General features: G+C 35.0%; 1 protein-coding gene across 4 annotated transcripts; it reads right to left on the minus strand.

The window, feature by feature from the left end:
• Positions 1–966: 966 nt before the first annotated feature.
• LOC149800283 (uncharacterized) lies at positions 967–27,303 on the minus strand. 4 transcript variants are annotated; one of them, XM_089959872.1, is made up of 13 exons: positions 27,195–27,303; positions 25,673–26,030; positions 24,285–24,457; positions 17,587–17,628; positions 16,599–16,673; positions 11,635–11,827; positions 10,284–10,367; positions 9,764–9,853; positions 9,264–9,565; positions 7,012–7,216; positions 5,876–5,959; positions 2,702–2,791; positions 967–2,050 (listed from the first exon to the last, which is right to left on the minus strand). In XM_089959872.1, the coding sequence occupies exons 1-13, from the start codon at positions 27,284–27,286 to the stop codon at positions 1,733–1,735; spliced, it is 2,106 nt and encodes a 701-aa protein (XP_089815998.1). In that variant the 5' UTR covers positions 27,287–27,303; the 3' UTR covers positions 967–1,732. The 4 variants fall into 4 exon arrangements, with proteins under 4 accessions (XP_089815998.1, XP_089815997.1, XP_089815999.1 ...); XM_089959871.1 differs by having other exon boundaries at positions 27,113–27,271; XM_089959873.1 differs by lacking the exon at positions 16,599–16,673 and having other exon boundaries at positions 27,113–27,271.

Below are 27,303 nucleotides of genomic sequence, written 5' to 3' on the forward strand. Positions count from 1 at the left end.
TGCATGAATATATGTATGTATGCATGACCGACTGAGTGATTTTCTTTATTTCCTCTTCAGAAGAGATATCATTCAGTCAAGTTTTCATTAGTGCAAAAAGAGATAGGAACATAGCTTGACATTAAGGTATGTATGTATGTATGTATGTATGTATGTATGTATGTATGCGTGTGTGTGTATGTATGTATGTGTGTTTTTCGTTAGCTGTACATTGCGACTGACGTTTTAACTGTGTGACGTCTCCGTCCATCATCATCATTATCATCAGCATCTTTTTAAAACTCATTCAGCTCGAGCGAGCATCAGGCAACGTTATTTCTTACTTTCCCGAATCGATTTATTTAACTCATTTCATTTATTTCGTTGCGCGTATTGACTGTTGCCATTCCTTGGAACTAATCAGCTATGTATCAGTTTTATGAAGGATGAATTTTGCTTGCATGAGTTGTAAAAATGATCACATCTTACATAATTTTCATTTCACATGTCATGTTTGAAAGAATCGGATGAGGAATAGATAATGAACATAATCGTAGCATAGCTAGAAATACATCTATATGTATTTTGTATAAAAGAATATTAGTTGTAGAAATTACAAGAGTATTTTCTTATATTGGACTCGATTACATTAATGCCTTAGTAGTCTGATTTACTGGTTCAAGCGTGTCAAAAAAGCACCCAATGAACGAAAATGTTGTTGAAAAGATGGTGCAAGACTCAAGATGCACTTTATTTGTTTACAGGACTATCGCCTGCTTCAAATCATACTGATTAACACTAGTAAATAATTAGTATACATTTACATTGAAAATGCATCAGGTTGGTATGTATGTATGTATGTATGTAATGTATGTATGTGCTTGTGTGTGTGTGTGTATGTATATATGTAGGTATATATGTATGTAGGTATGTTCACAGACATTGGTAAACATTTATATATATATATAAAGATTACTGACGCAGAGATTCACCAAAACGGAAGAAACGCTTTTATTACCAATACGGTTCATCCACATTTAGCAAGGTAACTCCAATTGTGAAACCAGCAAGGGAGACCATCATTCGTTACGATATATGAATGGCTCTCGTATTCATCAAAATTGTGAATAATTTTTATTTTTTTCTCAATAATATTTCTGTAGAAAGTTCCAATGTCTGCTTACCGTCTAGGAAATAAATTAGACAGGAAATAACGGATGTAAAGCTTAGGCGGCCTTTAATAATGATATAGGTTCTATACAAGATAAAACATGTTTGAGTTATAAAATGGTATCAGTAAATTGCAAAATGGTGCACATTGCTGTTTTTCCCACAAAAGAGTCGATACTAATAAATTATTGCAAAGCATTTACATTTTTACAATGATTGAGGTTTCAAGCAATTAAAACAATAAATAAAAAGATAACGACATGTGCTAATAAGAGAAAATGGATTAAAGCTTTGAAACAAGCTTTCTTGAGCATAATAATTATTTTTTTAAAAACGATCCATCGATTATAGCAAACAAACTGATGTCTAAAGTTACACTCGAAATTATTCTGACACCATTCTATTTAATATTTAGTGAAAGAGGAGATTAATTAAAGAAGTTAATCTCAAGTATATTATTGCATATTCTATTAATAATAATATTTTGTTGATATAGACATGAAAGGGAAAGCACTGAGCATGTTCTTTCGTTCATTCGATAGAAATAGAAAGCTTAATGCTATTCTTCTCATGGTAGGTTATATCACTTGTGTCCACTCATCTCCTTCTTTGCTCCCTGTGCCACACCTTTGGAAAGTATTTGTCCTTCTCGGTAGAGATAAAGAACAGGCCAAACAACAAATTCTTCATATGGCCCCTTTCGGGTGTATTCTCTGTGCTTATTGCAGTCAAATTTCCCGTCAGGACTCTCGCTACCGTCCATTACCATTTGCGGATCCTGAACAGACATGTACCAACACACCTCCGTACATTTGTCGATGTATCGTTTTACATTTGTAGATTGCAGGCAGCCTGCCACAGGTTTCGCTGAGAACTTTGCCTCCAAACGTTCAAGTACGCGCTGCAAAGTGGAAAAAAGATAGGATCTATCCACAGATTACAGGTGTCAGACAACTAATTATTTTACCACCAGAGATTATGTCTACTAGATCAATGATATTCTGAACTGAACCCATTGGCTAGTACATGGATTTTATTATTTTCCATTATATATATATTTCATGTACTTTTACTTATGTACTATAGCTGAAAAGAAAGAAAGAAACAACTTTTATTTTGACATCATGGATTCAATTTCTTACTGACAAAATAACATATGGACACTTGGAGTGAATCATTGTTATAAGGTGTAAACCAAGTGTAAACCTGGGAGTCTCCCTGTCTAATAGATGGAGACTAAATATAAGGTGTAAACCAAGTGTAAACCTGGGCGTCTCCCGGTCTAATAGATGGAGACTACATAAAATCTTTAACTCTAATGAATGAAAACATCAATACTGTGTATACCAGGTCAACGATTAAATAACTTTTGTGTTTTATTATATTAAGAATTAGTGATTCAATTTTTAAAAGGTGTGGATTATATTGTGTCACGTTCAGACGGATATACTCGCCAATTTACATTATTGGTGTTTTCGCAGGTCAAACATTAAACGCGAAGATGATAAAAGGCAAAATGAAGACATAGGTTTAGGTACTCGAAGATTCTTACCTCCCTGATATGTTCAAGGAGTTTGGGTGCCATGGATTTTATTCCGTCTTTGATGATTTTAAATATTTCGGAAGGTACTTTGATTTCTTCCTAAAATTGTAGGGAAACATAAATTGTACATTACTTTGATGAACATTCAGACTGATTTCCAAGACTATTTACAACCAAGACGGACTCCCACTAGCAAAATATTTCAAATAAGCATCTAATACTAAGACTTTCAAAACGTTACAAATAAGTATCGAATGCCAAGACAGAGTCCGACTAACAAATTGTTATAAATAATTATCTAATACCAAGACGGGCTATGACTAGCGAAACGTTACAAATAAGCGTAGAATACCAAAGACGGACGCCGACTAGCAAAACGTTACCAATAAGCAACCAATACCAAGACGGATTCAGACAAGCACAACGTTACAAATACGTATCTAATACCAAGACTGACTCCGACTAGCAAAACGTTACAAAAAAGCGTCGAATACCAAGACGGACCCGGACGAGCAAAACGTTCCAAATGTGCATCTAATACCAAGACGGAGTCCGACTAGCATAACGAAACAAATAGGTATCCAATACCAATGCGGACTCCGACTAGCAAAACGTTACAAACAAGCGTCGAATACCAAGACAGACCCCGACTAGGAAAACGTTACAAATAAACATCTAATACCATGACGGAGTCCGACAAGCACAACGTTGCAAGAAAGTATGTAATACCAAGACGGACCCCGACTATCACAACGTTACAAATAAGCATCTAATACCAATACGGAGTCCAACAAGCAAAACTTTAGAAATAAAGATCGAATACGAAGGCGGAGACCGACAAGCAAAACTTTAGAAATAAAGATCGAATACGAAGACGGAGTCCGACTAGCAAAACTTTAGAAATAAAGATCGAATACGAAGTCGGAGTCCGACTAGTAAAACGTTACTAATAAGTATCTGATACCAAGACGGACTCCAACTAGCAAAACGTTGCAAATAAACATTTAATACCAAGACGGTATCCGACAAGCACAGTGTTACAAATAAGCATCGAATACCAAGATGGACTCCGACTAGCAAAACGTAACAAATAAGTATCGAATACCAAGACGGACTCCGACTAGCACAACGTTACAAATAAGCATCTAATACCAAGACGTAGTCCGACAAGAAAAACTTTAGAAATAAAGATCGAATACGAAGACGAAGTCCGACTAGCCAAACGTTACAAATAAGCATCGAATACCAAGACAGACACCGACTAGCAAAATGTTACAAATAAGCATCTAATACCAATACGGAGTCCGACAAGCAAAACTTTAGAAATAAAGATCGAATACGAAGGCGGAGTCCGACAAGCAAAACTTTAGAAATAAAGATCGAATACGAAGGCGGAGTCCGACAAGCAAAACTTTAGAAATAAAGATCGAATACGAAGGCGGAGTCCGACAAGCAAAACTTTAGAAATAAAGATCGAATACGAAGACGGACTCCAACTAGCAAAACGTTGCAAATAAGCATTTAATACCAAGACGGAATTCGACAAGCACAATGTTACAAATAAGCATCAAATACCAAAATGGACTCCGACTAGCACAACGTTACAAATAAGCATCTAATACGTTAACAGAGTCCGACAAGCGAAACTTTAGAAATAAAGATTGAATATGAAGACGAAGTCCGACTAGCAACACGTTACAAATATGTCTCCAATACCAAGACTTAGTCCGACTAGCCAAACGTTACAAATAAGCATCGAATACCAAGACAGACACCGACTAGCAAAACGTTACAAATAAGTATCTAATACCAAGACGGACTCCAACTAGCAAAACGTTACAATTAAGTGTCGAATACCAAGACGGACTCCGACGAGCAAAACTTTACAAATAGGCATCTAATACCAAGACGGAGTTCGACAAGCACAACGATACAAATAAGTACCCAATACCAAGACTGACACCGACTAGCAAAAGGTTACAAATAAGCACCTGACACCAAGACTAGCAAAACGTTTCTAATAAGCATGCCTCTTAAGAACAGCACACTAAATTTAGACGTTAGGAAAATTGCCATGGTTGTGCAAAATATATTCATCAACTATCATCTTTTTTGGTTCAGCAATGCTTTAACAGCGGATATAAGAAATTAGTATAGTCTGTCAGAGTCAAAAGGCATCATTGGAAAAAAAGCTAATACCAGAATGTATCAAGATGAATATTTCCTGAGTAAAATAACAGCTAGTAGTACAAGTTGTTAATAATACATTTTGTAAGACAGAGAAGCCGCGTAACTTCTGTGTTAACTAGTCATTTTCTATAATCGTCTTTATTAGAATTTAAACTTCGTCTTCCAATGGATGCTATACTTTACTCATTGTGTGAAGGTACTTCAGTCTAGCTCTGTGCAATAACTCTATATAATAAGCTACATAGTTTGTATTAGTTTATTTACAACAGTATAAAAAGATTATTACTATTTTCATTTTAAATATCTATATCATCTAATATGCATAATTTTAAGTAGCGACCAATATGCCTAATTTTTTCAAGTGAAGAAGAAGAGTCCAGGTTTATTGATCATGACTTGTCATACCATAATGCAGAATATTGTGCACAGTCATATGTATATTTAACCATTTACGTCCAATTCTCAAGTAAAATGTTAGTTAAGGATCACACACAACAAAAACAACGTGTTTAATCCGTTCATCTCTGACTTCATAGAAAATGCATGAGTCGTTTCTATAAAAATAAAATAAAAACTTTCTATGTATTGAGATTATAGTCCGTACTAAAGGCAATTAAGATGGGCATGTCTTAAGGCGATTAAGCTGGGTATGTCTTAAGGCGATTAAGCTGGGTATGTCTTAAGGCGATTAAGCTGGGTATGTCTTAAGGCGATTAAGCTGGGCATGTCTTAGGGCGATTAAGCTGGGCATGTCTTAAGGCGATTATATACGGGATCTTTAACAAGAAGGGTAAATTTTAAAGGATCAGATTGACAGGAGTAGGCAAAAGGCGCTCACAAAGCATAACATTTACTTATTCACCTTGAGTTTCTACACACTTCAATGTTTTAAATTTATAAAATCGTTACAGTTTTAATTCTACCATATATTAGTAATAAGTGATTTCTGAATATGTCATTGAAAAATGTTTTCCAAAGTAACTCGATACTTGCAGAAGGAAAAGATGGTTCAACAAAGGCTTTTTCTATTGATTTCAACTTTGAGGAAGATATGTCGCTGCAAACGGAATGAATTTCCTGAAAGTACAAAACAATTTACGTTGGTGTATTGAAAGCAAATTTTATCTGTTATAGTCCATGAAGTAAACGTGTGCTTATATGTCCGCATTATGGTCATCCATTCACTAAATGGAGATACTATGTGCAGTTCATTCAGACATACACTAATATTACCCCTCCTGTCGGTTTTTGCGTTATTTGTGTTCGCATGTTCTCTCTCTCTCTCTCTCTCCACACACAAACACACACACACACACATAAATATATATATATATATATATATATATATATATATATATATATATATATATATATATATATATATATATATATATCTGAAACACCCAACAAACTCATAAATTATCAGCGGTTAATATTATTAGCGTTTGTCATCACTGATCTTTCTTATGCTTATTTATTATGACGGCTGATTTTCGAGACATTTTCAAGTACGAAGTATAGGTACACAACAACAAAATAGATTTGTGTCTCAAATAACTAACATATATATCGAAATTGGAAATAGCTTGAGAATCATACTTGCCAATGCATGATGTATATTCTGTATTAATCGACATATAATCTTATAATGTGACTATGTCATTAATTTTGTCTTTGTCACCTTTGAGGTATACAAAACTTTTTTAAAATTTATTTAATGTAGTAAAGTATACCAGAAAGGAGAATGCAAACTAGAACAGAGAAGAAAAGAAATTAAAAAATGTTGCAGTGCAACATGACAAGCCGCAGGAACTTTAGAATAATCTTCCTGTTATCTGAGGACGAGGTGAGAAGGGAATTCGACGAGGGAGAAGGGAATTCGATTTCTGAATGAATCAAGAACTTTCTTCGACTTAATCAAAGTTTTATTTCGCAAAGAAAATTGTCGACAATTGTTCATATACTTTTGTCATGTATTTACAAGCATGGTAAATATGAAGGCAGATGTAGACTAAATGATTGTTACAGTATTGATGATAAATTTATATGAAAAGTGGAGTATGTCTCTAAAAGATGATACGTTCGCTTCATCCACATCTGCGTAGTTTCTTACTTCGATACACACTTACCAGTACAAAATCTTTCAAGTAGGATACGATTTCCTTGTCATCTCCGCCATTGAAGTGTTCCACTAGTTCAGCAAAGGCATCTGCCCACTCGTTATCGTACAATTCCGAGAATTGCTCCGTGAGCTTGGTGGGTCGGTTTGGGTCACACGGGTCAGCAAAAGTTGGATAATTGTCTCTGCGTTTGTTCGATGCCAGTGAACTGGATCTGGAGAACCAATATATATATATATATATATATATATATATATATATATATATATATATATATATATATATATATATATATATATATATATAGATTGGTGATGATTGTCTCAAGCAACTAACAAATATATGCCATTTCAAGTGTTTCAATTCAATGTACGTAAAATAACTTGAACATTATATGGTATGTATAATATACAGAAGAACCTAACAAAAGCAATTGATGCTAGTATGTAAAACACTTAGATATCATTCTTAGCACGTTAGAATTGGATTGAGGTGCCGGTAAACGCTAATACATACATACATACATACATGAATACACGCACGCACGCACGCACACACACACATACATACATACATACATACATACATACATGCATACACGCACGCACGCACACACACACACATACACACATACATACACACATACATGCATGCATACATACATACATACATATATACATACATACATACTGTCTGACTCTTCACTTTGTAAGCATGTTATAAACCCATTTCTCTCTTCATGTTTATTTAAAGGTTTTATCTTCATAGCGATTCTGTGTATATTTTTAGAAATTACAATCATGCCTTTTAATTAGCACCATATAGCCGTAATTGTGGTGAGGTGCCGTTATATGCTAATAGGTTTACAAACACATGTATTTGATGAATGCAAACAATTTCTCTAGCTCTGATGAATGGAAACATCCATGGTTTGTATGCCAAACTAATCGTTAACGGATACAACACGCATTAAAAAAATCATTCTCGGTGTGAGAACAATTTTATTACTGCTGTATACTTATCGGTATCTACCCAGTGGATTTCCTATACATGCATGCCGGTAAATATGTATCTCAGATCTGATATATTTACAAGCATGTTTACATACTTATTTATATCATTTGGATATATTCCATACTTATTGACATGATTTGTATATCTTCCATATCTATTGACATCATTTGGATAACTTTCATACTTATTTACGTCATTTGGATATCTTCCATACTTATTTACTTCTTTTGTTATATGTGGCGCAAAATACCAGCTCATTAAGGCGAAATTTCTTTTATCTCGGTTTATTAGACTTACAGTGTTCATGCACAAGTTGATGCTTTTGTTCGGATGTTCTTGGTAGTTGTAAAAGTTCGATTCTATACTACTTAGATACAGAACATATGCATATTTGTGTTTGTATATCTATTTACATACACTCGCTGTCTTCTCCTAAATTCAATAGGTTTCTCTGCATATAATGGCAATTCTTATATATATATATATATATATATATATATATATATATATATATATATATATATATATATCAACAATATGTATATCAAAGACAAATTAAAACGAAGTTTTAATTCCCACCTATGACATGTACATGTATCTAAGGAACAGCATTCTATCTGTATATCCTATGTCAATGTTTATATTTGAAGTGACACAGAGTTGTTAATTCAAATACTCATATTGGATCCGCCCTTTTTGTGTGTATAAGGACAAGACTCTACAAGGAAGATTTCTCTTTCCATTAATAGATATGACCAAGTCAGGTCAGAGTTTATTGTATGGAATTAGGGAAGAGAGACAATGGAAAAAAGTGGTGAATGGTAAAACAATTTGCGCCTGTCTGCCCCTGATCGCTTGCGTGATGTTATATCATAAAAATGTCGAACGTTCACTCACACATGGAGAATAGTATTTTATTGCAAATGTTTTACATTTCTACAATGAAAGAGGTTAAAAGTAATTAAAGCAGCAACCAAAAAGTCGACCGATTTTAACAATAACAGGGTTAAAGCTAATTTACATGCAAACATTATTTGAGTAATTGATCTATCAATTATACTGATAAACTGGTTCCCAACGTTGCACTCGAACTCATATTGTTACGCACAGTTCTATCACATATTTAGTGAAAAATGTGGTGAATTGGAGAAAACAATCTTAAGTCCAACCTAACTTGCTCTGTTAATTTTGTATTTTGAAGAATATTTTTGTTTACAAAGGTAGCACTTGTGCCTGAACCTACTAACTTCTTATAATTGGTTCCCTGGGCCACACCTTTACACAATATTGGTCCTCTTTGGTAGAGGTACAGAATAGGCCAAACAACAAACTCTTCGTATCGTCCTTTCTGGGTATATTCTCTGTGTTTGTTGGAGTCAAAGTTACCGTCAGGACTCCTGCCTTCTTCCAAAACCAGTTGCGGATCATGAACAGACATATGCCAACAAACCTCCGTACATTTGTCTATGTATATTTTCACATTTCCAGATTGCAGGCAACTTGCCAGTGGTTGATTTGAGAACTTTGCCTTTAAATGGTCAAACACGTTCTGCAAAGTGAAAAAGGTTGGATTTATCCTTAGAATAAATGAACATTTTGTATAGTTCTTGTGGTTTGTAGGAAATTTCACTGCTTTACAATATTAGCATTTTAATATTTTGTTTGCATACCTGCAAGTCGAGTCTTAAATTTGAAGACGACGAGTGGCAACATGAAGGCATACTGCAACATATACAGATATTCTTACCTTTTTAACATGCTCAAGAAGTTTGGGTGCCATGGATTTTATTCCGTCTTTGATGGTTGTCATTATTTCGGACGGTACTTTGGTCCCTTCCTGAAATTTTATGGTAAAAATAAATTGTATGTTGCCTTGATCCATATTCAAACTGATTTCTAGTAGTAAATATCTACCAGTAAAACGGACTCTTAGGAAAATAAAATAAACAGTGATATTAATAAACAGGGATATTAATAAACAGGGATATTAATAAACAGGGATATTAAGAATAAATGGGTTATGTTGAAACAATAGAAGTGACAATAATTAGGTAATTATGATAATTAGGTAAAATATATCCACGTGATCGTCATACGTTAACCAATTATTTTGCAGTTATATTTAGGAGGTGCAAAAACATAACTGGAAGAGAAAGATAATAGAACAATATATATATATATATATATATATATATATATATATATATATATATATATATATATATATATATATATATATATATATATATATATAACTGGAAACTTACAGATGGCACGGATGGTTTAACAAAGGCTTCCTCTATAGTTCTCAACTTTGTGGAAGATAAGTCACTGCAAACTGAATGAATTTCCTGAAAATAGAAAATAATTATGTTTGGTAAATTAATCCTACTTTGCATTCAGTAACAGTCTATCAAATATATATATATATATATATATATATATATATATATATATATATATATATATATATATATATATGTGAGTGTGTGTGTGTGAGTATGCGCATTTTGTTCATCCTATTATGTGAATGGAGATAATATATTCAGTGCAATTGTGTTGTTTCTTTTGTTTTACGTCCTCTCTCTCTCTCTCTCTCTCTCTCTCTCTCTCTCTCTCTATATATATATATATATATATATATATATATATATATATATATATATATATTTACTCTAAAACAGGACTGGAATATAAGTAGCGCCTTGTATTTATTGTTCATTAGTGACTTGTATTATCCTAGGTTGAAACAGTTTTCACTGGAGATATTTTCGAGAAAAATTGTCAACAGAGAATAGCAAAATAGAATTTGGGTATCAAAGACTATTACTTTATGTTACTACAAAGGGGAATAGTTTTTTGAACCAGACTTCTCAATTCATCATGCATGTTTTCCATGTTAATTGACACATAATGTTAAAATTAAATGTCATTATTTTACTCGTCGCCTACTTTGATATACAAACAAAAGATAGTAAGTTTTTAATGGAGTCATGAGAAACGGAAGGAAACTAAACTGTATAAAATTAAAAGGTGGAGCATGAATAGCAAGAACTTTAGGATTACCTCCCTTTTATCAGACGCCGGGTTAAGGAACATTAGATTTCTGGAGGAATCGGAAACTGAATTCGACTCAGTCCAAAATATTATAGACCAAGTCTGTTGACAACTGTTCATAAAACATTGCTGCATGGATTTCAAGACATGGCAACCAATGAGACAGATGCATGTTATTTCACCGTAAAATTACTGATGATGAAATTTAACGGAATAGTGGAGTGGCTACTGGGTAGTCCTACCTACAATTTACGGATACTGTTAAAAGGATAATGAATATATGACATTTTATTTATAATGCATCCAGCAAAGAGTTTCAATCAATTTGATGTACATCAATGGTTGCAAAAGCTGCATTACAGTTTATGGAGGAAACGACGAAAATACTTAAGCAACGTAGAAAATTCTCAAGATCTACTAGCCATAGTTTTAAGCACTTCAAACCATAATTTGCAGCTAGCTGGAAGCATGTCTCCATACGATGATAAGTAAGCATCTTCAGCATGGGCTAATATGCAAAGACATTGTTAGTTATATGTTCTACATTTTCAGCACACTTACCAGTAGGACATCCAGCAGGTAAGAGATGATTTCCTTGTCCTCTTTGTCACTCAAGCTGCTCCCCAGTTCATCAAAGGCGTCTGCCCACTCGTTGTCGTACAGCTCTGAAAACTGCTCTGAGAGTTTGGTGGGTCGATTTGGGACACTCAGTTCCGGAATGTTTGGATTGTTGTTCGATGCCATAGAACTCAGTCTACATAACCAATGCTTTATAATGTGTTCATGCATTTCCAAAATGACTGAAAAACCGGTTTTTTTTGCTATTCATTTTAATGTAAATAAAAAATATTGAACATTTTTTTTCTTCATTTTCGGATCAATCGTACACTACAAAATATCCTTAGATTTAACTCCCCACGAACCAAGTCACTAAATATAATGAAGGGTACCTGTATATGTTGTTTCACAGCATTTTTAATGAAGCTCCTAACAAAGACAACTGTCTCTTTTAGTTATTAGTGTCTTAAATACTTACATATAAATTAAAACACCTTTTAAATTGTGCCAAGGTGCCATTAAATGCTAATGCATACATACAGACACATCATGTCAGTCTTAATTTTCGAATTTTTGAGGAACGTTAAAATTTTTCTGTGGTGCCGTTAAACGTTAATAAATGCATACACACATATATATCGTTCAATTCCTAAATTTAGAATTGTCCTGTGATGCCGTAAGATGCTATCACATATCATTGCTATTCTCGGATGCAGGTCAAAACTGTGCTGAGGTACCTTAAAACTCCCTCTCTCCCTCTCTCTCTCTCTCCGTATATATATATATATATATATATATATATATATATATATATATATATATATATATATATATATAGATATATCATATTTTTTTTCTCCGTTAACTTTACATTTTCAGAATCGTGCAATATTACCCGATACTGAACTCGCGTGCAAAATATACATATTGCATTCACATGCACACATACAAACACACAAGCATACATACATACATACATACATACATACATACATACATACATGCATGCATGCATACATACATACATACATACATACATCTCTCATTCTTAACTTTTACAACGCATTATCTTTACTCTTTGGATTACACCTATGAAATAAATACTTTTCGGGATGAAATTCTGGCTGATAATGCACTGTCAAATGTTCTTGCAATGCCTTTGTTTTAGTCAGGGAAGTAGGTAACATGTGGAGAAGGTAAAAGAGTGTTCTTACCAAATCGAATACACGATTTACCAAATGTAAATAGTTCACAGCATTCCGCGTGCTGACGTTTAATGATTATATGCTTTGATTTTGGTTTCAATTTCACACCAATTTTAGAACAGATATTGTGTTTACTTAGTTTTCATTACTATCCAGCAGCAACCTTTTGATTACTCCCCAACATCTATTTTTGATTATTATCCAACACCTACTTTTAAATACTATACAACCCGCCGTGTGTAGTGACCAAATTAACGCAAAAGGTAGGATGTAAGAGAAGAGGAATGAAATCACACTCCAGCAGCCACAAAAAAGTACGGGTGTTTTCTACTTACATACATACATATATGCTATCATACGCAAATATATAATGGTGCTTATATACTCATTACACACGTACTCATACTCTCAATTTTCCCATTTGACAGTACTGTGTTGTCATTCATCTTCATTCTTCTGTACTGCACTTTTTACAGGATCTACTATCAATGGCAAGACGGTTTCCTTGAAGGATCATTCAATAAAGTCGTGTTTGGCCTTTGTGCCATATACGACTTGGGGGACATGGCTTCCCGTCAATGACTGTCATCTATGTTGATGAAATAGACTTTGACGTATTTAGGTTTGCAGTAAGCAAGTGCATCTTTAGCACACAAAAATGGATTATAAGAATCTTTGTGCGAACTTTTTCAGACAGTAATAAAGTTCCCACTTATTCTTGCTTCACAGGTAATGCTGAGTCATGCGTTTCCACTTGCCTCTTCCTTGAAAAAATCTGTCAAGTAAGACGATGAACACACAGCATCAGTACTATTGCTACAGAGCATAGATGCGTTTGATTCAAAAGAAATCATGGTCACTCAAGTTTTATGCCGGTCTATCGAAATATTTTCTTCTGAGATTAGGATCCATGCATCTTCCGGACACAATTCCAACGTTTCTTCTTCACTCATCGTCAAAACTTAGCTATGTTAATTTTGACTTGGATTATTGATTTGACAATCATAACAGTGTTCTGTGGTTAGATGTTTGCTTCATTTAGCCAAGTGGCGAGCGAAACAGGAGATTAGGTGCTCTATTTTGTTTGGCCATCTTGACATCAAGACTATTTTCTTCTTCTCTTGTGGTCCGTGGCGGCTATTCTTCATAGAATACATACTCTTCGCTTATTGTGATGGGTTCATGTTCCATCATTTTTAAGTATTTTGTACTATCAAATTCTGCACACAAGATGACTTTCATTCTACAGTACAAATTTAAGTTCGACACTAAGTTGGCCCGATTTTATCGAGTGGAAATGTCTTTCGTCGCTGCCATTGTCTGGAATGAAAACAAATCAACATAAAGCATATCCTCCTGCAAGATCGAAAAGCCGTGAAAACTGTTCCTAATTGTCATGTGGCTTCAAATAGTGTCAAGTAATATCTTAAGTAATTTTTCATGGCAAAATTAGATTAAAAGGGTCTGGTATTCAAAGTCTGACCATTTCAATTAAAGTCTAACTTAGACAAATTGAAATGTTGGAACTCGAACGGATTGGTACGTATTGCTGACGAAGCGTTATGGGACGCATTGCTGACGATGTGAGTGAGTAAATGTAGGCAGTTGACCTTGGAAAACATGATCTTCGATCTTGAATGGCAGTACAGAGGCAATGATGAGGGTTGTGACCTTCAAAGAGGATATTTCGAGTAAGAGAAGCATTTAGAAGCAATACAGAAGAACCCATTCCAATTAAGAAATTCAAATACGAAAGATAGTAAAGGAAGAAAAAGAAGACAATGGATTTGTGCGATGTTTTTTAAAAGTTCATTGTGATTCTTATTCAAGTGAAAATACTCCCCTCAATAAAGAATTAAATAGATTCTTTGTCTTGAATTTTGTTTATTATGGATAATATAACACTGTGACAAGCAGATCCATTATGAAGGAAGGATTAGACATGTGTTTCATCTGGCAGTCATTGAATAGTATCTCTGTTCTATGAGATGTGGATAGATCTGAAAAGGGCTGTTCGGGGATTTGAAAATAAATACATGTGGACTCTTCAACATCACCTGCAACTGGCTTTAACCATTTATATATCCAAGTCCTGCATATGCTTCTGTGGTATTGGTGGTAGTGCCTACTGCTGCCTCTGGCGCCTCTATGATAGTGGTGGACGCTGATGTATTCATTGATGATTTAGAAGTCATTGGTCGTATAGGTCTCTTTCTCTTGGTGTTGGTCAAATAAGTTTGATACATTTCACTTAAGTGTTTGAATTCCGCTAAAGTCTCTTGCAACACTGACTACTTTGTTTTCACGTTCTTCCATTTTCTCGCCGGTTAGAAATTTCCTCTTCTCGTTTTCTTTCCTTTATCGTCTTCTGGTTTTTAGTGTTAAACAAATATTCATTCTTCTTCCTTCTGGCTTTGCGAAAACTCTGCAACTCTTCGTTCTGTTTTGTTTCTTCTGACATCATTACAGACAGGAGATAAGGAGTTGAAAGCATGAACGGCGTTTGGGGTGGCAAGTGGGGCCACCGCCCCAGGCCCTGCTCTTGAGGGGACCCCGTTCTTCAGGCCTAATGTTGTCCTTATGAGTTCGTCAAGCTATAGTACCCGGTAAATTGGAAACGCTAATTTATGTCTTCATGTTATTTAAAAAATAACAATAATAATCATTTTATATGACCAAAGGCATCGTCGTCATGTTATTATTTCGATTAAAAACCCGTTGTCCACAAACAGGAACTTTTATTTTTGAATAATGAAAAAACTAAATTTGTGCGCCAAATCGCTGAAGTTGATCTAGTCTAGACATAATCAGTGTTTGTAGTAGCATACCAATCGAGATACCGAAATTCTGGTCCCGCGAGGTCATGATCGGCCCTAGGCCCCGCGTACTCCTAACGCCGGCTCTGACTGAAGGTGTCACTACCTGCAACTATTATTGCGAGGCAGATAAGAAGTCATGCAAAGCCAAGCTGAAGTCTTTCTTTTCTGGAAAGATACTTGCTAAAACAGCAACATTAGTCGTGCTATCACTCCAGGTATAATAAATATCCACAGCGGGCGCACTACAACTTCAGTCATTTATATTTTACCTGAACTCTTCATTTTATTATGATTAGATGATAGACAACACGTACTGAATTGTGTCACATGCATTCTGACTTGAGAAACTTCCTATTCGGGTCTGATTCGTTCTTAGACCAGCTATAAGGGTGTGTTGACCCGCTAAGTCATCTGTTCTCAAGACAACCCGACAGGATGTGGACAAGTGTTGAATCCAATACCATCATTTCAAGCATGTAGTTTACTAAACTATACCTTGTGTTGAATTGGTTACTGAGAATCTAAAGGTGGCAAATTGTATTTGAAAAATAAATATTGGATAGTAATAAAAATGGACTTTGTATATTTTAAAATCGAAAATCTGTTTAGGAATGTATGGAAAAATAGCTGTTCAGCAGTAATCACAAAGTAAAAAATGGGTAATAATCGAAACGTGGGTGTCGGACACCAATCAAGAAATAGGTGTTGGAAAGAATGTTAGACCTATGCATGGACCCATCCAGGGCCACGGACCTTTTCAAAGTTAGCATTATCATTTCGTTCAATAACGACCAAAAAAGCTCAAGCTGTTATAGAACCAGGAAAATGTTTAACAATGGTAATGTCAAATGTATGACTCTGTTACTGCCCATTATGTAAACCTACGGCATAAAGTTGACTCCCGTATGGCTGAACATCGGCACACATTGCTACATGTACCTAACTAAGAAGGGATTCTTCTTTGACCTTCCTCTCATATTCTAACCGGCTAGTCAATTGACTATTTATGGCTACTGCCCTGTAAAACAATTAACAGTACTAAATTTGCGAAATGTATCTACTTCATATGGATGTCGACGTGGAACATAGAAAATAGAATATTTACGATAGCTGTAAAATAAAGTCTGCAAATAATGCATTATATAGAGAGGAATGTTTTGTCTTCACATCTAAGTAGATGGCATGTGACCATGTATATTACTGCGGTCACGCTGATGTCTGCGAAATGTCGCTTACCATTTATAATATACAGTTCAATTCTATGTAGAATATTCCATAACAATAGGATTGTGTGTGTGTTTTGTATATGGGTAAGACAGTCTTGGATTTCGATAGGCCCATCTCATAGCCAAGTTACAGTGCTGTGAAGGGAGCGTTGTTTGTTTAGCTGTAGATAAAGCTTGTGTAGGTTTTAATTGCAGATTTCTGGATGAGCTTGTGTGAATAAATATGCTAATTTGTAAGTATTTATATATAAACATACTGAATATTATAACTAATATTCTAAATTAGTCTTACGGTATTAACAAGAATGCGAAAGAAAAAAGAAACATATTTAAACACACGACCACGTGGCAGAAATGGCCTCTTTTTCTCTAGGAAATCTTTGCAATATAACAGCTGCACGAAGTGCAAGTTATTTTACAAAACGATATACAGATATTAATAACAGTAAGATTTTCTGCCATCAGAAATAATGTAAAATTATTAGAAGATAATGAATTATATATTATAGTATGTGTTCATCGCAATTGATAAATAAATTTACACTTTGAAGCCAGTCAAGCGCATTACTGTATCGTTCATTTTATCGCTATAGTCATGTATTGAGTGGTAATGGCACTCATTATATTAGACAATATCATGCCTTATTGAAAATATCAGTCACTTTGATATAAAGAAAGAAAGAAAAAAAAAGGTTACTTCAGTACCTTTTGAGCTCTTCTTCAATCCTTCTCTTCTCTTGCTCCAGACTGATGTTGGATAAATAAAATAAAACATCAAAGGACTCAATGCAACGTATGTCAAATTACTCACTGCAATGTATGTCAAAGGACTCACTGCAATGTATGTCAAAGGACGCAATGCAATGTATGTCAAAGGACTCACTGCAATGTATGTCAAAGGACGCAATGCAATGTATGTCAAAGGACTCAATGCAATGTATGTCAAAGGACTCAATGCAATATATGTCAAAGGACTCAATGCAAAGTATATCAAAGGACTCAATGCAATGTATGTCAAAGAACACAGTGCAATATATGTCAAAGGACTCAATGCAATATATGTCAAAGATACTCAATGCAATGTATGTCAAAGAACTCAATTTAATGTATGTCAAAGGACTCAATGTAATGTACGTCCAAAGTAAACTGCCTTTGACTGAATTAATATATTTTCGATAGATTCCTTGATATACACTAATATATTAACTACAAGAATGCAGACCAGTTAAACAATATCGACAAATTATTTGTATTTCAACATGATTAAGAACGCACAGTTTCTCGACTACAATAAGCGAAGATCAGAGCCAAATTCTTCACTCAGATCTTAGTTATTTTGATAATAGCGACAGTTTTCACTAAAAATCTTTTTGTTTCGAGTACCAAGAGTGTTGCAAAAAGCAAGACATGGCGGTAACACTCTCTGCTTGTTCTTCAGGCATTACTGTTGTTCCGTTTCTCTGTCCGTCCCCAATATTTTGTAACAGTTTGTTTCAATGGAATTTTCCTATTTGTATCAGAGTACCATCATCAGACCTTGCCACATCAACGTCAAAAGAAGCATCTTTAGTATTTATGAGTCACGGAGATAATAGTTAAATACCGCAACATATTGGAAAGTTGTCGATGGTTCATTGTTTTGGATCTGGTAACGGACATTACAGTTTAAAATGGGATATAACATCTTTCAACTGATTTTGAAGTTATGTTATAAAGATTCTTCCACGCTTTCATTTCATTTTCCCGTTTACGTTTTCCTCTATCCTGTAAGGTAATAATTACACAAAACATTACGTTAGATTATTTAACAGGAATCATAACAGGTTCTACCTCCAGCTTCGTTTATACTGGTAATAATGCAGAATTGATTTAGGATATCAGACATTGTTAATATTTTATATTGTATTATTTAAAGTTTGCTATATTTATTTGAAGTTTAATTGTGTACATTTTCGTCTCAGGAAACTAGCACATCTTACGAACTGCTCTACCGTTTTCGGATCCTGTACAGACATGTACCAACACACCTCTTGAACATTTGTCGTTGTAGAAAGCGTTGCAAAGTGGAAAAAAGACTGGATCTATCCACAGATTACAGGTGTCAGACCACTAATTATTTTACAACCAGAGATTATGTCTACAAGATTAATGATATTCTGTATAATAATAATAATAATAATAATAATAATAATATTAATAGTAATAATACTAATAATAATGAGGACTTTGTAGAGCGAATAATGTTTAGAAGCTCTAAGCGCTTTACAACATTAGACAACACCTATAAGATAAAAAAATGTAATAATATGATTACGAAAAAAACCCACCATGAAATGAGAAAACATAAAAACAAAAACATGCTGAGAATATTTACGGTAGGAAACATTATTAGGTCTTGCAGTCGAAATAAGTGAGTTTTGAGAGCTCCCTTGAATGTGATCACGGTGTCTTTGTGTCTAAGTTCAGTGGGCAATTCATTCCACGCTGTTGGGCCCTGGTATGCAAGAGAACGCTGTCCATATGACTTTATTTTCATAGGGGGAATAAGGAGTAGAAGAGGAGCCTAAATATCTTGCTGGTGTGCAAACATGGGTGAGGTCGGATAGGTATGTTGGACTGGAGTCCAACAGTGAAACATAGCACAGAGAACAAATTTTGTGTTTGATCCTGGATCGAATGGATAGCCAGTGTAGGGTACAGAGCAGCGTGGAGGTGTGCACTGATCATGGTACTCTAAGTATGATCCGAGTAGCTGTGTTTTGAACTTTTTGAAGTTTCTGGAGCAGATATTGAGATGAACCAGACATAATAGAGTTACAATAGAGTTACAATAGTCTAGTCTTGAAAGTACTAATGAACACACAAGTGTTTTAGTGGCATCAACTGAAAGATATTTGCGAATTGAGTTGATGCGTCTCAGATCAAGATATGCAGCCTTGAATATGTTTATGACATGTTGGAGCAATGTGAGAATACTGTCCAGAGTAACACCTAGGTTACGTACTGATTGTATGAATTTAATATTGGTGTTGCTGATATTTATTGTTTGAGGCAAAGGATGTGAATGAGAAAGTCTTTGTGTTGTGATCAGAATGGACTCAGTTGTTTTCATCATTCATCTGCAGCTTGTTACATGTCATCCATGATTTCGCATCAGAAATGCACCTCTCTACACCTTGGGTGGTAGCATCAACTTCAGTTGGGTGGCTAGATTTGTATATTCGGGTGTCATCAGCGTACAATTGGTGAGACACTGGATGATGATCTATGACACTTGAGAGCTACTGAGTGTACAGAATCAAGAAAACAGTTCCAAGAACAGACCCCTCTGGAACACCACAACATAGATCAACTGGGCTGGAGTGTATTCCATTTGCAGATACAATTTGTGTCCTGTTGACCAAGTAGGACTTGAACCACAGTAAGGCTGCATCATGAATGCCAAATACATGCTGGAGACGGTGAAGTAATATATCATGGTCTATTGTGTCAAATGCTGCAGACCTATCAAGGAGGGCGATGACTGTAATCTTTCCGCTATCCAACGCAGAGAGGATGTCATTAATTACTTTTAGAAGAGTAGTTTCAATACTGTGGCAATGGAGATATGCAGTTTGTACATTGCTAAAAGACTGTTTGAATTTAGGTGAGATACAAGCTGGGATATAACAACATTTTCTAAGATTTTTGATATGAATGGTGCACTCTTCATCAGGATTGAAGGCACGAAATCCACAGAGACAGGTTCAAATGCTGCTAATGGTTGCCGCTGAAATTCTGTATCCTAACTGTATGGTGACGACGAGTCAATTAAAATTGTGGTGTCAAGCTTATCTCTAATGGTTGGTACTTTGTCACGGAAGAAATTTGCAATCATGTCCGGAAGGTGGACATTTGTATACACGTAGAAGGTAGTTGGAAGTAGTTTAGATTTATTCTTTGACATTAGCTTGTTAGTAATCTCGTAGTAGAGTTCCTTGCAGCTGGAACTTTCCATGATCTTAGTAGTGCATGGACTATATTTGTGACATTCTTCTTAGCGGCTTCATAGATTTGCATATGAATAGTGAGTCTGGTGGAAAGCCAGAGTCTCTCAGCTTTATGGCGGTCTCTTTTAGCAGTGCGAAGCCTGTCCCTAACACTGCTATACCATGGAGAACACTTTTGAATTGATCCACTGCACTTGGTAGCAGGGGCATGTTTGTCAAGCAATGAACTCAGACAGTTATCGAGTTGTTCTTTCGGTAGGAGGTAAGCAAGTTGTTAGGTTAGCTTGGGTGTCGCGCATTAGTTTGGTTCTATTTATCATACGGAGGTTTCTCTTAGTAGCAGATAAAGGTAGAGGGTTAGGGACTGATACGTCAAGATGGCATATAATGCAGAGGTGATCTGATACAAGGTCATGGGATACCAGGGATGACCGTAGAATGTTATCATCAGGTCTATGACAAATCCAGTCTAAAATGTAACCATGTTTATGGCTGGGTTGGTTAACTGACTGTCTGAGGTTGAAAATATTAATAGAATCTATGAGTTTTGATTTGTTTGAGTTTCCGAGACAGTCAAAGTGAAAGCTGAAATCTCTAAGAATAATCAGGTTGCCTCCTATCGAATTTCCTTTGTCCAGGAGATTCGGAAACTGCTCCAAAAAAAGAGAGTCAGCCAGCTTGTTTTTTCTACTAGGAGGAGAGCGGTATAGGCAGACAAAATGGGTTGACCTTTTATCCAGTATGAGTGTGGCTTGGACAGGTTCAAACAATGTGTGGTTAAAATTGAATGTTGTGGTGTGTTTAAGACGTTGATGATGGAGTTCTTTGTGATGACAGCAATTCCACCTTCGCGAGAATTACGGGGGAACTACTTGATGGAGTAACCAGTGGGTGTTTGATCCGCACACTTGGGCTCATCTCCTGATGATTTTAGCCATGTTTCTGTCCGGAAAAATACGTCAATTTTCTGGTCATTGATAAAATTAACTATTTCTTTGCGCTTTTCCGGTGGTCCTACTGACTGGGCATTGCACAATGCAATGCGCAGATGTATTTCTTGGATAGCTGACACAAAGGTTGACGAATGAATAGTGATTTGAATTAGGTTATCTAAATGTACTCGTTTGATGTTACCTATTGTTCTTCATCTGCACGTGTATACGAATGCACTCGTTTTGTGTTATTATTGCTGTTAATCTGCACGTGTATACCAATGTACTCGTTTATGTTAATATTGCTGTTCATCAGCACGTGTATACGAATGTACTCGTTTTATGTTACTATTGCTGTTAATCTGCACGTTTATACTAATGTACTCGTTTGATGTTGCTATTATTGTTCATCTGCACTTGTATACCAATGTACTCATTTGCTGTTACATACTGTTGCTGATCTGCAAGTGTATACTAATGTATTCATTTGATGTTACCTATTTGTGTTCATCCGCACGTGTATACCAATGTACTCGTTTGATGTTACTATTGTTGTTCATCTGCACGTGTATACAAATGTACTCGTTTGATGTTACTTAATACTGTTCATCTGCACGTGTATACAAATGTACTCATTTGATGTTACCTATTGTTGTTCATCTGCACGTGTTTACAAATGTACTCGTTTGATGTTACCTATTGTTGTTCATCCGCACGTGTATACAAATTTACTCGTTTGATGTTACCTGTTGTTGTTCATCCGCACGTGTATACAAATTTACTCGTTTGATGTTACCTATTGTTGTTCATCCGCACGTGTATACAAATGTAGTCGTTTGATGTTACTATTACTGTTCATCCGCACGTGTATACAAATGTAGTCGTTTGATGTTACTAGTACTGTTCATCCGCACGTGTATACAAATGTACTCGTTTGATGTTACCTATTGTTGTTCATCTGCACGTGTATACAAATGTACTCGTTTGATGTTGCCTATTGTTCTTCATCTGCACGTGTATACGAATGCACTCGTTTTGTGTTATTATTGCTGTTAATCTGCACGTGTATACCAATGTACTCGTTTATGTTAATATTGCTGTTCATCAGCACGTGTATACGAATGTACTCGTTTTATGTTACTATTGCTGTTAATCTGCACGTTTATACTAATGTACTCGTTTGATGTTGCTATTATTGTTCATCTGCACTTGTATACCAATGTACTCATTTGCTGTTACATACTGTTGCTGATCTGCAAGTGTATGCTAATGTATTCATTTGATGTTACCTATTTGTGTTCATCCGCACGTGTATACCAATGTACTCGTTTGATGTTACTATTGTTGTTCATCTGCACGTGTATACAAATGTACTCGTTTGATGTTACTTAATACTGTTCATCTGCACGTGTATACAAATGTACTCATTTGATGTTACCTATTGTTGTTCATCTGCACGTGTATACAAATGTACTCGTTTGATGTTACCTATTGTTGTTCATCCGCACGTGTATACAAATTTACTCGTTTGATGTTACCTGTTGTTGTTCATCCGCACGTGTATACAAATTTACTCGTTTGATGTTACCTATTGTTGTTCATCCGCACGTGTATACAAATGTAGTCGTTTGATGTTACTAGTACTGTTCATCCGCACGTGTATACAAATGTACTCGTTTGATGTTACCTATTGTTGTTCATCTGCACGTGTATACAAATGTACTCGTTTGATGTTACCTATTGTTGTTTATCTGCACGTGTATACAAATGTACTTTTTTGATGTTACCTATTGTTGTTCATCCGCACGTGTATACAAATGTAGTCGTTTGATGTTACTAGTACTGTTCATCCGCACGTGTATACAAATGTACTCGTTTGATGTTACCTATTGTTGTTCATCTGCACGTGTATATAAATGTACTCGTTTGATGTTACCTATTGTTGTCCTGCTTATCACATTTCTCGTTGTCGACATGTGTAGTTAGCCTTCAACTGCCTTTCATTTAACTCAAAACAACAACAATGATAATAATAATAATAATAATGATAATGATACAAATGATAATATGAATATTGATAATAATAACTCTTCTGCTACTATTACTACTGCTTATATGATTATACGATTTTTTTATATGTTGCATTTTGTCATCTAACAATCAGTGCAAGGGAAAACAAATACTATATACAATGCATAATCACAAAACGGGTAAATATGATTCATTTTGAGGACAAACACACACACACACGCATATATATATATATATATATATATATATATATATATATATATATATATATATATATATATATATATATATATATATATATATATGCCATTGTGTTATCCCAGAATACAAGATCAAAGTGAAGTCTCTATAGAAAATATTATTCGAAAGAATCACATGATACGATAGTCTAATCGATATGATGTAGAAGAATCAGATGATACGATAGTCTAATCGATATGATGCCGATTACTTGTCTATATTTGCTTCCAGCTTCCATATCTTGGTTTCTTTCTGTTGACATTTCTCACATTCTTCTGTGTCCATTTGGGGGAGATGTGGTTGCGATATGTGTCTATGTCTCTCAGACGCAACTTGCCTGCGGGTTTGGTTGTGATCTGGAGGATGTCCGGATGTTTCGAATAACTAAGGAGATAATACAGTTTGTGAAACTACCTCATTTCTAGATTTTTTTAAAAAGAAAACCTTTCCATTTTAAACAATGCCTAACGTATGTGGTCTGTTTCTCTTTTTCCTTTTTGAAAAGAACACTCTTACAAGATTTAAAAATAGCCATTTTGTGGAAGCAATTTTTATCCGGAAATTAATGTCTTTGCAATTGCAGGTAAAAGTCATCCTTTTAATTAGAGGTTTTACAGAAGTATGGTAAATCTCTAAATACACATATGAAGATAATGCAGGGGAGGAATAGATTTTAAGCATACTGAAATGTGTGTAATCGAAAACAGAGGTAAAAATCAATTGAGGCAAGACGAATATAAATGAAGGGCTCGACTCAATTGAGAGCTAAACCGTGAAGTTATTTCTAGGCTTCTCTTCGGGAAATGTTGAATGACCTAGTTATATCGTGAATACTATAATTACCGATATGATCGATTTAAGCTCTCAAAATATAAAATCGATAGTCTAAGATGGATTGCCCAAATTCGACAAATGGATCTATTCTGTTGAAAAGATATTTCATATGACACGGACCGACCAAGCGCTAAATAATGGGTCTATATTAAAAAGGTATGTGCGAACAAAAGTGATCAGATAAACTCAAGCAAGATGATAATACTATTATTCGAGCACTACATGATTCCCATTGATTTCAGTTATTATTTGATGGCGTTCCAAAAGTCGTCTATGGAAATTGTTTCTTCGTATTGACTTGGAACTGTGGCTCGGTGAAACTTTTGTTGCAACCTCTAACATAGAGAACAAAATACAATAGAAACTGGCTGAACAATAATAAAATTAAAATAAGACTCTATTTAGCACGCGCTTGATTACTTAATGTCCAACATATTACAAGTGTATGAGATAGGCATGGAGCATACATTTATGCAGTCGCAATGTGCAGGAATCTGAAATACTCATCGGACAGCTTCAACAGGTTTCACCTTGCATTGTCTTTTTTAATTTAATTTTGTTTGCACAAAGAATACAGTTTCGGATTTATTATTTCGGTTACTGACAACAAACCGATTGTTTCAAATATTAAGGAATGAAGTCAAGAATTATTATATAACCTGTACTAGTAAAATATGATTCTCTGCTCCTTCCTCCTAATATATTAATTAATATTCTCACAATAGTTGTGATATGTTCACTATTATGTTGGTTTAGAACACTTACGCTCTCAACAGCAGCCCGCTCAACAAGTATTTCATTGTAAAGGTATGTATACGCCTCTTTCTTCTGTTTGAAATCTTTGCTATCCTCCAAATAGGCTTTTATTTTCTTTTCTTTCCTGGCTTTATTTTTCTTTTTTCTTTCAAGTTCTTTTCTTAAGATATTGAGCTTTTTGCAGGTGCGCTGTAGATTGGTCGCATTAAGGTAAAGCTGAGTGGTATCAAGATCACGTGGGTCACTTCTACTTTCCAGTGGGTCACTTTTACTTTCATATGGGTCATGTCTTCTTTCCGGCGTGTGGTCATCTAATCGGGAATTTAAATTTCTTCTCTTGTTAAATACACTGTCATCCCATGAGGTACTGGAAAAGACATGGTAAACAGTAATTTCGTTCATTTCATTATTCCAAGCAGTACATATAATAATAGATAGACAAGATGAAACAACGGTCGCAAACAAAATTCTATAAAAACTTTCTGCAAACATCACTCATATAATTTTCATTATCGGTGGTTTTTTGAAAAGCATATAACATTTTTATCAAATCTAAAATCAGATCTCCGATGTCCTTCATGCATAACAGCGGAGAGTGATTTTAATCAGATTAAATTTTTTAAATACAGAGTAATCCAAAATGGAGGCGACAGTATTAGTAATCATATTTAAGTTTGGTTTTGTAAATAGACATGATGGTAGAAGAGGCTCTTTTTAAAAAAAAGTTACCAAATAGTTAAAGTCCCGCCATAATACAATTTAAATAAAACTTTTAAATAATAAGCCTTACTCTGGATGTAAATAATCGGATTTATATGTATTGCCTCTACTGCATTACTAATATAAACAATCGTGTCTGGATGACACGGCCACAAACTGAAACTAATATATGTCGTAAGTGCACGTCACGTACAACATTCACAAGAAATGTTTGACAGATTTATTTTGTTTTATCATACGTTTCGTTGTTTCTTTTTATATTTTACAGAGCATTGTGTTACAAATTTATACCAAAAAACAGTTATATGACCTCAAGTTTTACACCCGTCTGACCCAATATTAGAGGCCAGATCTTCTCTGTCTGTCTCTCCCACACACACACTAGCGAAAATTAATAAATAAAAGATTGTATATTCGCGTAAACAATGGAAGTGTTAAAAATATTATCCTGACATTAAACATTACTGAGCTGAGAATATTTACTTCCTTTCGGATAGTCTCTGTACTGTGTCGGGTATATTTGTTACACCCGTGATTACGGTCGGTTCAATGACCTGCATGTGAGATGTATGTTATTACTAGAGTTCGGACTTACTCATCCTACTTATGAAAAATTTATCCTGTCTATGTGTGTGTATGTTTGTGTCTGTGTGTCTGAGAGAGAGAGAGAGAGAGAGAGAGAGAGAACTTTCATTTTGCTTTACATCACTGTAATGACTTTCGGAATACCATTTTATGAAGCATTTAGCAGTCCAGCATAATATATAACCGCCTGTAACGTTTTTGTTACACGAACTATTTGCCTCCTTACTGTGAAAAATCATTCTTTCTTCCAAATGAACGAGACAGTGACGCCATTCTTTGAGCACAGCCTACCAGGAAGCTTTTTTTTACCTGTGACATAATGCATCTGACCTTCG

This window comes from Sinohyriopsis cumingii, chromosome 5, assembly GCF_028554795.1.
Source record: "Sinohyriopsis cumingii isolate HCF-2022 chromosome 5, ASM2855479v2, whole genome shotgun sequence".
Lineage (NCBI taxonomy): Eukaryota > Metazoa > Mollusca > Bivalvia > Unionida > Unionidae > Sinohyriopsis > Sinohyriopsis cumingii.

Coding starts and splice junctions, on each gene's coding strand:
- LOC149800283 (XM_089959871.1), bottom strand. CDS start 27,207: ATGATTTTTCACAGTAAGGAGGCAAATAGTTCGTGTAACAAAAACGTT. Junction 9,854..10,283: donor TTAAACCATCCGTGCCATCT/GTAAGTTTCCAG, acceptor ATAAAATTTCAG/GAAGGGACCAAAGTACCGTC. Junction 2,051..2,701: donor TCCTTGAACATATCAGGGAG/GTAAGAATCTTC, acceptor TCCACTTTGCAG/CGCGTACTTGAACGTTTGGA.